The sequence below is a fragment of the Anguilla rostrata genome, chromosome 1 (assembly GCF_018555375.3).
Source record: "Anguilla rostrata isolate EN2019 chromosome 1, ASM1855537v3, whole genome shotgun sequence".
In the NCBI taxonomy this organism is placed as follows: Eukaryota; Metazoa; Chordata; class Actinopteri; order Anguilliformes; family Anguillidae; genus Anguilla; species Anguilla rostrata.
In genome coordinates this window covers 4,146,199-4,160,729 of record NC_057933.1, presented here as the reverse complement: position 1 = coordinate 4,160,729, position 14,531 = coordinate 4,146,199, and the positions used below count along the sequence as shown (strand labels likewise).

The 14,531-nt window shown below is 55.6% G+C and overlaps 1 protein-coding gene across 1 annotated transcript in view; it reads left to right on the top strand.

The window, feature by feature from the left end:
- LOC135234749 (mannosyl-oligosaccharide 1,2-alpha-mannosidase IA) overlaps positions 1–14,531 on the top strand; it is a 218,319-nt gene that overhangs the window by 78,423 nt on the left and 125,365 nt on the right. Inside the window, exon 2 of the mRNA XM_064299681.1 lies at positions 11,223–11,319. Within this exon, the coding sequence (XP_064155751.1) occupies positions 11,223–11,319 (97 nt within the window). The remainder of the gene's footprint in view (positions 1–11,222; positions 11,320–14,531) is intronic.

The following is a 14,531-nucleotide window of genomic DNA, read 5'->3' as shown; positions in this document are numbered from 1 at the left end:
TGCACCCTGTCTTTCCCAGATTAAAGTGATGCTCTGCTGGTGGCAAAAAACATAACAATTGCATTATGAATGGGGGGCGGGTAGGGCTGGAGGAGTGCGTCTCTTTGGGGACGCTGCTGCCTGTTTTATGAATATTTATGGATGTATTTTTTCTGACTCCAAATGGTCCAAGCTGTTTGCTGGGGGGGCGGGGGGGTTGAATAAAAGGGTGTTCTGGGAGTAAGATGCACATATTATAGGTTCAGTTTGACTGGCGGAGTCACACGCATGCACACACACATGCATGCACACATCCATGCACGTACGTACGCACGCACGCACACACATGCACGCACACATCCATGCACACATGCATGCAAACATGCAACCACTCACGCTTGCTCACACCCATGCGTACGTGCATCCATACATGCACAAACACATGCACACACGCATGCACGCACACATGCATATACAGGATCATGCTCAGGACTGCAGTGAGAGAGAGAGAGACCATGTAACTGTGTACGGTGAGGGAGAGACCATGTAACTGTGTACAGTGAGAGAGAAACCATCAAACTGTGTACAGTGAGAGAGAGACCATATAACTGGGTACAGTGAGAGAGAGACCATCAAACTGGGTACAGTGAGAGAGAGACCATATAATTGTGTACAGTGAGAGAGAGACCATGTAACTGTGTACAGTGAGAGAGAGACCATCAAACTGGGTACAGTGAGAGAGAGACCATATAACTGTGTACAGTGAGAGAGAGACCATGTAACTGTGTACGGTGAGGGAGAGACCATCAAACTGTGTACAGTGAGAGAGAGACCATATAACTGTACGGTGAGAGAGAGACCATATAGGTGTACACAGTGAGAGAGAGACCATATAGGTGTACACAGTGAGAGAGAGTGTGTGTGTTGTGGGATCGGCGGTATGTCCTTGTACAGTGAAATAGGCTCACGGTACAGACAGGAGTGGGAGCGTTTAGCGCGGAGTGGAGATTGTGAAAGCACGTCCTCGGAGTGGGAAGTGAAGCCTTTACAGTGGCAGTATATGGGGGAGGGGGGGCGGTGGAAGATGGGGTACAGGCGCGTGTGTGTGTGTGTGTGTGTGTGTGTGTGTGGAGGGGGAGGGGTGGGTGCGGTCTAAGTGAATTAGGCAGTCACGCCGTCTGCTTCATGCTACTTCCCGTAAAATCAACATCAGGCCGTCTGTACAAATTGGCTCCTGAGAGCCACCGGTGCTGTCACCTGGGAGAGTCTTAATTCCCAGCGAAGGAGGAGGAGGAGGAGGAGGAGGGGAGGGGGAGGAGGGGGGGAGGAGGAGAGGAGGGGAGGAGGAGGGGAGGAGGGAGGAGGAGGAGGAGGAGGGGGAGGAGGTGGTGGTGATTGGAGGCACTCATCCCGCAGGTCATATCGCTACTCGTGGGAAAAGAATAGAAAAAAAAGAGAGAAAGACGAGGGTCTGAGGGCCTTTTATTATTTTTTTTCAAAGTCTTTGTGAGGGTCGTGTGAGGACATGGATAAAAGGTTAAACATATGACATGGGGGGGGGCGGGGGTGGAAGGGACAAGCCTGGGGGGGGGGGCAGTGGTTACGGTTAAACAACGTGACAGGAGTTCACGAGCGGTCGGACCGTAAAGGAGAGGGGCGGCAGTGCGGTCTGTTTTCCGGATCCTTCCTCAGGCTGTGCAGTGACCGCTGGCATCGCCTCATTAAAGGGGGACAAAGACGCCCTGGGGGGGTGGGCTAGATTGTTTTCTTTTTTTGGGTTGTGTCTCCATTTGAAGTCTCGCCCTCCTATGAGCCTCTTAAAAGCTTAATCTGAGCCACCCCCCACCACCTCTGTCTCTCCTCCCCCCCCTCCACTTGTGTTGCGGGCGCCCTGTTAGATGGGTTACATGCGGCCCCCCAGGGCAGACGGCCCGCTGGTCAGCTCAGTGTACCGAGCGGCTGCCAGCGCTGGGGCTGGGGCTGTGAGGTCATAGATGGAGCTGTGGCTATGAGGTCATAGATGGGGCTGGGGGCTGGGGCTGTGAGGTCATAGATGGAGCTGGGGGCTGGAGCTGTGAGGTCATAGATGGAGCTGGGGGCTGGAGCTGTGAGGTCATAGATGGAGCTGGGGGCTGGGGCTGTGAGGTCATAGATGGAGCTGGGGGCTGGGACTGTGAGGTCATAGATGGAGTTGGGGGCTGGGGGCTGTGAGGTCATAGATGGAGCTGGGGGCTGGGACTGTGAGGTCAGAGATGGAGCTGGGGGCTGGGACTGTGAGGTCAGAGATGGAGCTGACAGCCACTGTTTTGTTTGGGGTGGGGGGGGCTCATATGGACCCCAACGTTGCTGTGGGGGCCGTTTCTGAGGGAAGCGCGGGTCCCAAACGTTTGGTTTCGCCGTCAGGCTCTGCTCCGATGCGTTCCTCTGTCTCTGTGGTACCAGCCCATCGCCGCCACAGCGGCGTCTGAGGTCACTCTGCTGGCTAACTGTCACCCCGCTAAATCGATTGGGACCCGCGGCACCGCGTGAGTGTGTGTGTGTGTGTGTGTGTGTGTGTGTGAGTGTGTCTGTTAGCGTGAGTGTGTGTGTGTGCGCATGTGTGTGTGTGTGTGCGTGTGTGTGAGTGTGTGTGTGTGTCTATTAGCGTGTGTGTGTGAGTGTGTGTGTGTGTGTCTGTTAGCGTGAGTGTGTGTGTGTGCGCATGTGTGTGTGTGTGTGCGTGTGTGTGAGTGTGTGTGTGTGTCTATTAGCGTGTGTGTGTGTGTGCGCATGTGTGTGTGTCTGTTAGCGTGTGTGTGTGAGTGGGACGGGGGGGAGGGTGTAATTCACGCCCCTAACACGCAGACCAGTCTGGCCCGGGGGGCTCGGGGGGGCCCGAGGGGAACCCCGCTTTCCCCTCAGAAGCCGTGAAACAGTTTTAGCGGCGAGAGCGCGGGGCGCGGGCGGGGAGCCGCTCAGTCTCGCCGGGGGGAGGCTGCAGAAAGGCCGGCCCTCTGTTCTGCAACGCGCCGCGCCGGCTAGCGCTCCTGCCCTTGTATGTTAGTCTTTGGGGTCCCCCAGCACCCCCCCGCCCCCCCCACGGACCCCCAAAAGTGTGCGATTCCATCGCCGTGGTGGGACGCCCTAATTACCTCATTCTGTCACCGTTTTGCAAAGTAAGAGGCTCTAACGGCAAACTGGGGGGGTGGTGGGGGGGCTTGTTGTGTTGTTCACCCCCCCTCAAACCCCCGCCACCATCCCTGCAGGAAATCGGCTGGAATTGGACCTGTTCAAATAAATAATGGCTCCTCTGCAGCACAGTGGCTGTTTTTGTGGCCTTGGGTTCGAGGGTGCCTGGGGGGGAGGGGAGAGGAATGGGTGGGGTGGCAGTGGAGGGGGAGGCTTCTTTATGGCTGCAGCTTTAGGAGTGTAGGCCGCACTTTGCGATTTACGTCACCCCCCCATCTCCCCCCCTCGGGGAAACTTTTTTCAGAATTCTTCCAAAACTCTCTACCGGCCCCTCATTCTTCCCTCCCTCCCTTTCTCCTTCCCTCCTCCGCTACTTCTCCGTCTTTGCGCCTGGCTCATCCCTCGCTTCCTGGCCTTTCACAGCAGCTGTGGGCCGTTAAAAGACGGGGGGGGGGGCGACCGTTATCACTCTTTCCGCCACACCTCCTCCCCATCGCTACTTCCTTCTCTCCATCGCCCTCCCTGTTTTGTTTTGTTTTTCTCTTTTGTATCTCTTTCTCTATTTTTGTCCGGTTATATTTAATCCCTCCATCACATGCTTTTTTTTCGTTGTTGCATTTGAAACCAGCTTCCCCTCCTGCCCCATATACAGCCTGCCTCTTGTAGGCTTTCCTTAAATAGCATTTCCCTTGGGGGGGGGGGGAGACCACCCACTGTTCAGTCTCTGTTTTAGCTCTGGCAATTAAACACTCAGCTTTCCCCCCCCGCTGGTTATCGATTAAATATCAGAAGAGAAGAGCGCCCCCCTCCACCTCCCCCCCCCACCGCTTTTCGCCGAGCGAGAATCGCGAAGATCCGCCATAATCAGGCTGTCGGAAACGCGCTGCTTCCTGTCGGCTCATTGGCTGGCCGAGCGGCGGGCTCCGTTCGCCAGGTGCGTTGTGCGTGCGGATCCTGTGCCAGCTGGTGCCAGCGCTGTGGTTCGGCTGCGCGTGCGGAACTTGTGCCAGCTGGTGCCAGCGCTGTGGTTCGGCTGCGCGTGCGGTTCTTTTGCCAGCTGGTGCCAGGGCTGCGGTTCGGCTCTCAAGCCCATTGAGTCGGTTGGCGAGTGTAACCATGGTGATCCAAAGCTTGCTCACTCACTATTGGACAAAAAACACCATCAAGCCTCAGAGCCATTTTCTCTTGGCCTCGAGGCCAAGTTATCATAGATATATATATTTTTATTAAACTGGAATTTATTATTATTTTTTTTAGTTTTAAGTCTTTTTTAGAAGTTTTGGATGCAGTGCAGCTAGCTCCAGTTTCTTATTCTCTTTCATTTAGCTGCAGATCTGGCTTTTTTTTTAGCAGAATCGGGAGAAACCGATTCATCCCGCGAATGTAGATCCGAAAGAAAGAAGAAAAGCCGTTTTTGATGTGGTTGCCGTAGAGACAGAAAAGAAGCTTTGTTTCTCCTGAGCAGGACCGCCAGCGTTTGGCGCGCGCGGATCCTCGAACCCGAGCTCTCCGCCAGAGCGCCGCTTTGCCGCCGTGAGCCGCCAGCCGTCCCGCACCTGCGCCAAACTCGCGCCTCCCCCCCCCCGAACGAGACGTCTTCACTTCAGAGACGTCCTTCCCCTGTTCTCCAAAAAGCCCGCCATCGCATTTTTTTATTTTTTTCGTGGCGAGGCTAAGATGTTTTTTTTTTTTGTTTTGTTTTTTTTTTGTTTTTTTTCTGTGACTCAGAGGCGCGGGTTCTCTCGCCAAGCGCGTAAAGCAAAGCGAAATCCTTCTTTTTCCCCCCCCCAGGAATACGTGTGAAGGTATCTGGGACTTTTTTGTGTTTTAAAAAAAAAAAATTTTAGTTTTGTTTTTTTTGGTTACAAGACCAGTTCCTCACTCATTATGCTACACTGCCGCCCTGGTGGAAGCTCCAGGAAGCTCGATTAAAGGAAGGGCGTCAGACTGCAGGCCAAACGCAGGTGCCGAACCGTTTACTCGTACGACCGTACCAGCCTTGCGGGACCCTGGGGACCCCGGACGGCCCCCCTGCAGGACTGTGACAGGTGGTCTGTGTGGGGGTCCCCGTGCAGGACTGTGAGAGGTGGTCTGTGTGGGGGTCCCCCTGCAGGACTGTGACAGGTGGTCTGTGGGGCTCCCCGTGCAGGACTAGGACAGGTGGTCTGTGGGGCTCCCCGTGCAGGACTAGGACAGGTGGTCTGTGGGGCTCCCCGTGCAGGACTAGGACAGGTGGTCTGTGGGGCTCCCCGTGCAGGACTGTGACAGGTGGTCTGTGGGGGTCCCCGTGCAGGACTAGGACAGGTGGTCTGTGGGGCTCCCCGTGCAGGACTGTGACAGGTGGTCTGTGGGGCTCCCCGTGCAGGACTGTGACAGGTGGTCTGTGGGGCTCCCCGTGCAGGACTGTGACAGGTGGTCTGTGGGGCTCCCCGTGCAGGACTGTGACAGGTGGTCTGTGGGGCTCCCCGTGCAGGACTGGACAGGTGGTCTGTGGGGTCCCGTGCAGGACTTGCAGGTGGTCTTGGGGCTCCCGTGCAGGACTGGACAGTGGTCTGTGGGGTCCGTGCAGGACTGGACAGGTGGTCTGTGGGGTCCCCTGCAGGACTAGGCAGTGGTCTGTGGGGTCCTGCAGGACTGTGACAGGTGGTCTGTGGGTCCGTGCAGGACTGTGACAGGTGGTCTGTGGGGTCCCCGTGCAGGACGAAGGTGTCTGTGGGTCCCTGCGGACTGGACAGGTGGTCTGTGGGGCTCCCCAGGTGACAGTGCGGGTCCGTACTGACGGTGTCTGTGGGTCCCGTGCAGACTGGACAGGTGGTCTGTGGGTCCCGTGCAGGACTGTGACAGTGGTCTGTGGGTCCGGCAGGTGAGTGTTTGGTCCCCGTGAGGACTGGAAGGTGGTCTGTGGGGCTCCCGTGAGGACTGACAGGTGGTCTGGGGCTCCCTGCAGGACTGACAGGTGGTCTTGGGGTCCCCTGCAGGACTAGACAGGTGGTCTGTGGGTCCCGTGCAGACTGAAGGTGGTCTGGGGTCCCGTGCAGGACGTGACAGGTGTCTGTGGGTCCCGTGCAGGACTGAAGGTGGTCTGTGGGGCCCCGTGCAGGACTGGACAGTGTCTGTGGGTCCCCGTGCAGACTGTGACAGGTGGTCTGTGGGGCTCCCCGTGCAGGACTGGACAGGTGGTCTGTGGGTCCGGCAGGACTTACAGGTGTGGGGTCCCGTGCAGGATGGAAGGTGTCTGTGGGGCTCCCTGCAGTTGACAGTGTCTGTGGGGTCCCGTGAGGACTGCAGGGCTGTGGGCCTAGGACTAGAGTGTCTGTGGGTCCGTGCGACTAGACGTGTCGTGCCGGAGGCTGGAGTGTTTGGTCCCCTCGGCGGACAGGTGTCTGGGTCCGTCGACACAGGTGGTCTTGGTCCCGTCGCTAGGTGTCTGGGTCCGGTGTCTGCCCCTGCAGACTCGTTCTGGGGTTCGGATGGGGTCTGTGGGCCTGAGACTGCAGTGTCGTGTTCCCGCGATCTTGTCCGTGCAGGACTTGACAGGTGTCTTGGGGTCCCCTGCAGGACTGTGCGGTGGCTGTGGGCTCCCGTGCAGGACTGGACAGGTGGTCTGTGGGTCCCCTGCAGGACTGGACAGGTGGTCTGTGGGGCTCCCGTGCAGGACTGTGACAGGTGGTCTGTGGGGCTCCCGTGCAGGATGACGGTGTCTGTGGGCCCGTGCAGGACTGTGAGCGTGGTCTGTGGGGTCTCCTCGTGCAGGATCTGGCAGGTGGTCTGTGGGCTCCCCGTGCAGGACTGTGACAGGTGGTCTGTGGGGTCCCGTGCAGGACTAGGAAGTTGTCTTGGGTCCCCGTCAGGACTTGACAGGTGGCTTGTGTGGTCCCTGTGCAGGACTGTGACAGGTGGTCTGTGGGCTCCCGTGCAGGACTGTGACAGGTGGTCTGTGGGGTCCCCGTGCAGGACTAGACGGTGGTCTGTGGGGTCCCCGTGCAGGACTGGGTCTGTGGTCCCGTGCAGGACTGAAGTGTCTGTGGGGTCCCCGTGCAGGACTGTGACAGGTGGTCTGTGGGGCTCCCGTGCAGGACTAGGACAGGTGGTCTGTGGGGCTCCCCGTGCAGGACTGACAGGTGGTCTGTGGGGTCCCGTGCAGGACTGTGACAGGTGGTCTGTGGGGCTCCCCGTGCAGGACTGTGACAGGTGGTCTGTGGGGCTCCCCGTGCAGGACTAGGACAGGTGGTCTGTGGGGCTCCCCGTGCAGGACTAGACAGGTGGTCTGTGTGGGTCCCCGTGCAGGACTGTGACAGGTGGTCTGTGGGGCTCCCCGTGCAGGACTATGACAGGTGGTCTGTGGGGTCCCCGTGCAGGACTGTGACAGGTGGTCTGTGGGGCGTCCCCGTGCAGGACTGTGACAGGTGGTCTGTGGGGCTCCCGTGCAGGACTGGACAGGTGGTGTTGTGGGGTCCCCGTGCAGGACTAGGACAGGTGGTCTGTGGGGCTCCCCGTGCAGGACTGTGACAGGTGGTCTGTGGGGCTCCCCCTGCAGGACTGTGACAGGTGGTCTGTGGGGCTCCCCGTGCAGGACTAGGACAGGTGGTCTGTGGGGTCCCCCCTGCAGGACTAGGGCAGGTGGTCTGTGGGGCTCCCCGTGCAGGACTGTGACAGGTGGTCTGTGGGGCTCCCCGTGCAGGACTAGGACAGGTGGTCTGTGGGGTCCCCCCTGCAGGACTAGGACAGGTGGTCTGTGGGGTCCCCCCTGCAGGACTAGGGCAGGTGGTCTGTGGGGCTCCCGGTGCAGGACTGTGACAGGTGGTCTGTGGGGGTCCCCGTGCAGGACTAGTGACAGGTGTCTGTGGGGCTCCCTGCAGGACTGTGACAGGTGGTCTGTGGGGCTCCCGTGCAGGACTGTGACAGGTGGTCTGTGGGGTCCCCGTGCAGGACTATGACAGGTGGTCTGTGGGGCCCCCGTGCAGGACTGTGACAGGTGGTCTGTGTGGGGCTCCCCGTGCAGGACTATAACAGGTGGTCTGTGGGGGTCCCCGTGCAGGACTGTGACAGGTGGTCTGTGTGGGTCCCCGTGCAGGACTGTGACAGGTGGTCTGTGTGGGGGTCCCCGTGCAGGACTAGGACAGGTGGTCTGTGGGGGTCCCCGTGCAGGACTGTGACAGGTGGTCTGTGGGGCTCCCCGTGCAGGACTGTGACAGGTGGTCTGTGGGGCTCCCCGTGCAGAGGTGGAAATCGGCGTTCGGTAACCGGCGCTGTGTCGCCGTGGTGATCCGCAGCCGTGCGTCCGGGCTTTGATCTTCCTCTGTAGCCGTCATTCGCCGTCTCCGCGCCTGGAGCGGGTTTCTTTGCTCCGCCGCTCCTCGCTGCTTTGTCTCCCGATTGATCGTTGGATCTCTGATCGCCTGATGAGTTGTTCTCGTCTGTCATTGATGTCTTTTTTTGCCGGGCACGCCTCTTCCGCAGTCTTTGAATTCGATAGCGGATGTGGTATGGCTGCCGTCACAGCCACCGTAGACCTGATGAGACCGGCGCACCAAAAAAAAACGGTTTTATTCCCAAAAGCCTACCAGGCAGTGTATAAAAGAACCTCAGTGCTCTACGGGTCGGTGCAGATTGAAAAGAGAGGAGAGAGGAGGGGGGACCGTGTAACTTCTGCAGTGGTGCTCTGGCTGCTGGCAGCTTCTCCTGAGGAGGTCTGTACAGGGGCCTCCCACAGGTGTGCGGAGTTTTCCAATGGTGACGAGCGCCACTAACCCCCCCCCCCACCCCCCATTTCCCACTATGCTTTGTCCCCCGATACCAGTCAACCCGCCCCCCATTCCATTTTGAGTCTGAATGCTCACCACAATTCTGTTTTTTAAAAAAAAGAAAGGAACTAGTGTTGCCAAAACAAACCTGTTTACATCCCCCTCAGAGGCTGTCTGAATGTGTCTTCTGTTTATTCATGAATTTATGGATATATTTGATTAATGCCAAGCGAACCGCGCCAGCGTTTCAACAGAGCTAATTACCCTGGGGGGGGGGCAGAGATGGATCGTGTTTGGCAAGGGCTCGTTTTCGGGGAAAGATTAACCCCCCCCCCCCCCCCCCCCCGAGCCTGGTTCCACCCCTGTCAGGTAGCTGTGATCGGGGAGTGACAGGCCGGCGGGGGCTGATGGCTTTCTCTCTGTGTTAGGAGGGCTCTCAGCGCTGTTGTGTTTGGGACGAGGCCGAACGCGGAGAGAGGTTTTTATGAGCCGACCGGCGAGAGGCGGCAGTAAAACCGCAGAACCAGTGTGGCATTATGGGATTGATAAATGGTGCTGTGTTCGCCTCACAGCAAGAAGGCTGTCGGGTTTCGAATCCGGCCTGGGCCTTTCTGTGTGGAGTTTGCATGTTCTCCCTGTGTGCGTGTGGGTTACCTCCGGGTACTCTGGTTTCCTCCCACAATCCAAAGTCATGTAGGTACGCTAATTGGAGACTCTAAATTTCCCATAGATGTGAGAGTGTGAGTGAATGGTGTGTGTGCCCTGCGATAGATTGACGGCCTGTCCAGGGTGTATTCCTGCCTCTTGCCCAATGCACGTTGTGATAGGCTTCAGCACCCCCTGCGACCCTGACCAGGAATAAGCGGGTATAGATAATGGATGGACCCTGCCCAGGAATAAGCGGGTATAGATAATGGATGGACCCTGCCCAGGAATAAGCGGGTATAGATAATGGATGCACCCTGCCCAGGAATAAGCAGGTATAGATAATGGATGCATCCTTCCCAGGAATACGCGGATATAGATAATGGATGGACTCTGCCCAGGATAAGCGGGTATAGATAATGGATGCACCCTGCCCAGGAATAAGCGGGTATAGATAATGGATGGACCCTACCCAGGAATAAGCGGGTATAGATAATGGATGCACCCTGCCCAGGAATAAGCGGGTATAGATAATGGATGCACCCTGCCCAGGATAAGCGGGTATAGATAATGGATGCACCCTGCCCAGGAATAAGCGGGTATAGATAATGGATGGACCCTGCCCAGGATAAGCGGGTATAGATAATGGATGCACCCTGCCCAGGATAAGCGGGTATAGATAATGGATGCACCCTGCCCAGGAATAAGCGGGTATAGATAATGGATGCACCCTGCCCAGGGTAAGCGGGTATAGATAATGGATGCACCCTGTCCAGGATAAGCAGGTATAGATAATGGATGCACCCTGTCCAGGATAAGCGGGTATAGATAATGGATGCACCCTGCCCAGGAATAAGCGGGTATAGATAACGGATGGACCCTGCCCAGGAATAAGCGGGTATAGATAATGGATGGATGTTCTGCTCACAGCGTCCTGCAGCTCTAGCTCTGGAGTGGTGGAAGCTCTCAGTCTGGTGTAATTTGATCTGTTCTGGAGTGGTGGTGATTCTGAGTGGATTAGTGACTGCTCTCCACTGGAGCGGAGGCTGATATTAATTTGGCGAATCCCTTCTGTTCCGTCGTGGCTGCCTGCGGTTTTAGAGACACTGTTCTCTGATGGAGCGACGATCGCCTCTGATTGGGTGATTATGCAGTCTTCTGGAATACTGATCATCGTCAGTTAACTTAAAAAAAAAACGATTTAGACTCATATGGAACACCCTGTCTAAAATATTTAGACTATAAAATCTTCTTTCTGTTACTTTTTTGTGAAATCAGACAGGAAGATGTAGGGTAAGAAAATTTCGCTCGTCAAGCGAAGACTAACTTCAAACAAGCAAATATTTTCTACTTTAGAGATTTAAAAAAAAGTTTTATGTCTCATTACAAGAGTAAAACACCAGAAGCAGACTGTTTCTGCTGTGTTTGGCGACAGTGACCTGATTAATACCGTTGTTTTGTTTTGGTGATGCTGCTTTCTGTCGGAGAGCTGATGTCTCTCAGTTTGGCGACTCTGTTAGAGTGCTGGTGTACTGATCGCTCTCTCTCCCTCTCTCCCTCTCTGCTCTTCTCTCTCCTCAATCTCCTCTGTCCTTCCTCCCCTCCCTCCTCTCTCCTGTCCCTCTCCTCCCTCTTCTCCTGTCCTCCCCTCTCCTCCTCCCCCTCCTCCTCCTCTCCTCCGTGCAGATGATGAAGTTCGCCTGGGACAACTACAAGCGCTACGCCTGGGGGAAGAACGAGCTGCGGCCGCTGACCAGGAACGGGCACATCGGCAACATGTTCGGTGAGTGACGCCGGCGCCGCGGAGTCTTCCTCTCCCTGTCCTCATCCCACCCTGTAGCGTGTACCCGAGGGGGGGGGGGGTGGGGCTCTGTAGGTGTGCCCAGGGGGGGTCTCTGTAGCACGTCCTCTGTGGGGGGTCGGGCTCGTAGGGGTACCAGGGGTCTCTGTGCTGCCTTAGGAATGGGGGGGGGCTGGCTCTGTAGGGTGTGCCGGGAGGGGGGGGGAGGGGGCTCTGCAGCATGACCCCTAGGTCCAGGTCCACCCCCTGTGGGATTGGCTGCAGCCGCGGACGGGATTGGCCGCAGCACTGACAGCTGCAGACGGGATTGGCTCTAATTGGAGACTCTGAGCAGACAGGGGTACTCAGGAGTCCCTGATGGCTCAGTGCCTTGGCCCGCCAGTCTGGATGCATTCGATAACGTTATTAATAACAGCCAGATCAGATATTAATGAGGACAGCGTGTTCCATATGAGTCTCTCTCTCTCTCTCTCACTCTCTCACTGTCCCCCCATCCCTTACTCTCTCCCTCTCTCTCTCTCTCTCCACCTCTCTGTTTCTCCCTCTCTCTCACTGTCCCCCCATCTCTTACTCTCTCCCTCTCTCTCTCTCTCTCTCTTTCTCTCTCTCTCACTGTCCCCCCATCTCTTACTGTCTCCCTCTCTCTCTCTCTCTCTCTCTCCTCCCTTCACTCTCTCCTGTCCTCCCCATCTCTTTTCTTTTACTGTCCTCCCTCTCTCTCTCTCTCTCTCTCTCTCTGTCCCACTCCCTCTCTCTCTCTCTCTCTCTCTCTCTCTCTCTCTCATCACCCCTGCCCCTCTGGGGGTAGTGGATCTTGTTTTATGGATCTGATCAAGCAGGATGATTCTGACCTTTCTGAAGCTTTAATGACACCTCCCCTCCAAGGGCCTTTCAGGTTGAATTTTACTCCCACATTTTCAGCGATGATGGGGGGGGAGGGGGGGGGCTGAACACGGAGCCTGTTGCCTGGTTACCGATGCATTCCTTTTAGAGTGCTGAGGCTTGTTAAAGGTCTGTCTCCAGATACAGGAAGGTTCTCCTCACTCTTATCATTTCAGGGTCCCAGCTGGTCCCCCCCCCCCCCCCCACCCCCCACACCATCCCTGTCTTCAGCCTTGATTGACGGTCTGTCCGAGGGAGACCGGCCTGCTGTGCTCAGAAATATTTGGCTCAGGGAGGCTATTTGTTTGTAATTATAAGACATTTGTCAATCAGCCATATACATAAGGCTCTCTCTTTTTTAGTCTGTCTTTCTCTCTCTCTCTTCTCTCCCCCCCCCTCTCTCTCAGCTGTGAGAGTCAGACTCTTAAGCCTAGATAGCACTGGCTTATTTCTTTAAAATCATTTTACACTTAACGGTCAATCAGTCCGGAACAGGAGAATTGCGATTGCACGGACATGAAAAAGCAAGCCAAGTGCTCTCACATTATGCACATTTAAATCCATAAATTACCGTCTGTAATTCACCATACCGTTCACAGATAGTAATTTAATGTATCTCACTTTCCTGATTTTCATGCTGAACTGCGCTATACGTCTGCTTGGATGGTGTTATTAATAAACCGGATGAAGTAGCTTGTTGGGAAAATAACAGGTTTTCATTTATCCGGCAATTAGTGAATGAAACACATGGCTAAGACGCTCATAAATATGAACGTACGGCGTGTGAGCTGTTTAAAATAGACCTCTTAATGCTCGTGAGTCATTTACAATTTGCCAGAGGAGGATTATTCACCGTATCCTGTAGCTCTTGGAGCAAACGTGCTTCAGCTAGATACCGGCAGCAGCTAGCAATAGCTGCTAAACCGGATGAATTTAACTGGGGCGTGAATGTAACTGAGACTGTAATTATAGAAGTTCTACTGTTGTTGATTCTTTTTGGAATTCTAGAATCGTGTGTAAAAAATTCCACCTCATTCCCAGGATGTCGAATTCGTTGAAGTGTGTGAATGAGGATCACGATGTGTCAGTTTTTTCAGGAAAAGCCAGGTAGGGCGAACCAGGGCTGCCTAACCCTGTTCCTAGAGATCGATCGTCCTGTCGGCTTTTATTTCGACCCTAATTTGGCACGCCCGATTTGACAAATTAACAGCTCGACAAGATCTCCCGCTGTTGAAGGAGGTGTGCTTTGTTAGGGTCGGAGTGAAAACCTACCGCACGGCAGGTCTCCAGGAACAGAGTTGGGCGGCCCCGGGGGGGGGGGGAACACATTGAGGTTGTGGTGTGAGTGGGTCTTCATGTTTTGCAGGACCGTCCGTGGTACTAACCCGCAGACCCAAAAGCCTGTCTGTAACCAGATGTTAATGAGACATCCAGGGACCGCTTGGGTCAACATGCAAACCGGTCTCCGAAATATGAGCGGAGACGCAGCCGGACGCGCGGCCGCTACAGTCGCCGTACGCGATCTTATCGGAAAATAAGACGTTCGGAGATTTGAGAGAAGAACCCGCCGGGCTCGTCGGCGTGCAGTTTCCGGTCGTCAGGGCGACGTTCGGCTCGCTCGAGCGTCCAGCGCGCCGCGGAAATCTATCGGCGGCCGCTTGAAGCCGGTCGATGACGGAAAGGCCGCTTCGTCTCGCTAACGCTCCACAGTCGCCGGCCTGGTGCCGGGTCAGCCAATCAGCAGTTATCATTTAATTGCCGCCTTATCACAGAGGAATACAATTAGCAAGAAATATCACTTCAAGCGGATCACCGCACGCGCTAGCGAGCGAACGAACGTCGGGATTTCAGTCGATAATTTATTTCTCCCCGTTTTTGAAATTGGTTCCGCTATCAAACGCCGGGATAAGACCGACGCGTTCGGCGAGTATCAGTAATCCGATAAGCAAACGGGTTTTATTTGAATTGGGTTTTTTTAAAAACACGCACACGTGCACACACATATGCGCGCACACACACACACACACGCACACGCTCACACATAGATGCACACACTCACACGTGTACATGCACACGCTTACACATACACGTGCACACACATGCACACACACGCACTCGCTCACACGTACGCCCACACACACACAAACACAAACAAACACAAACAAGCACACACTCACACACACACACACACACACCATTTTATAGTGATGTTTGGACCGAGCCTGGGCAGTTTGAAGAGTTTCTGTGAAACTTGCCAGGTATGAAATTGGACATTATGTTGTTTAATTCGAGCGTAAACAGGGATCTGATAA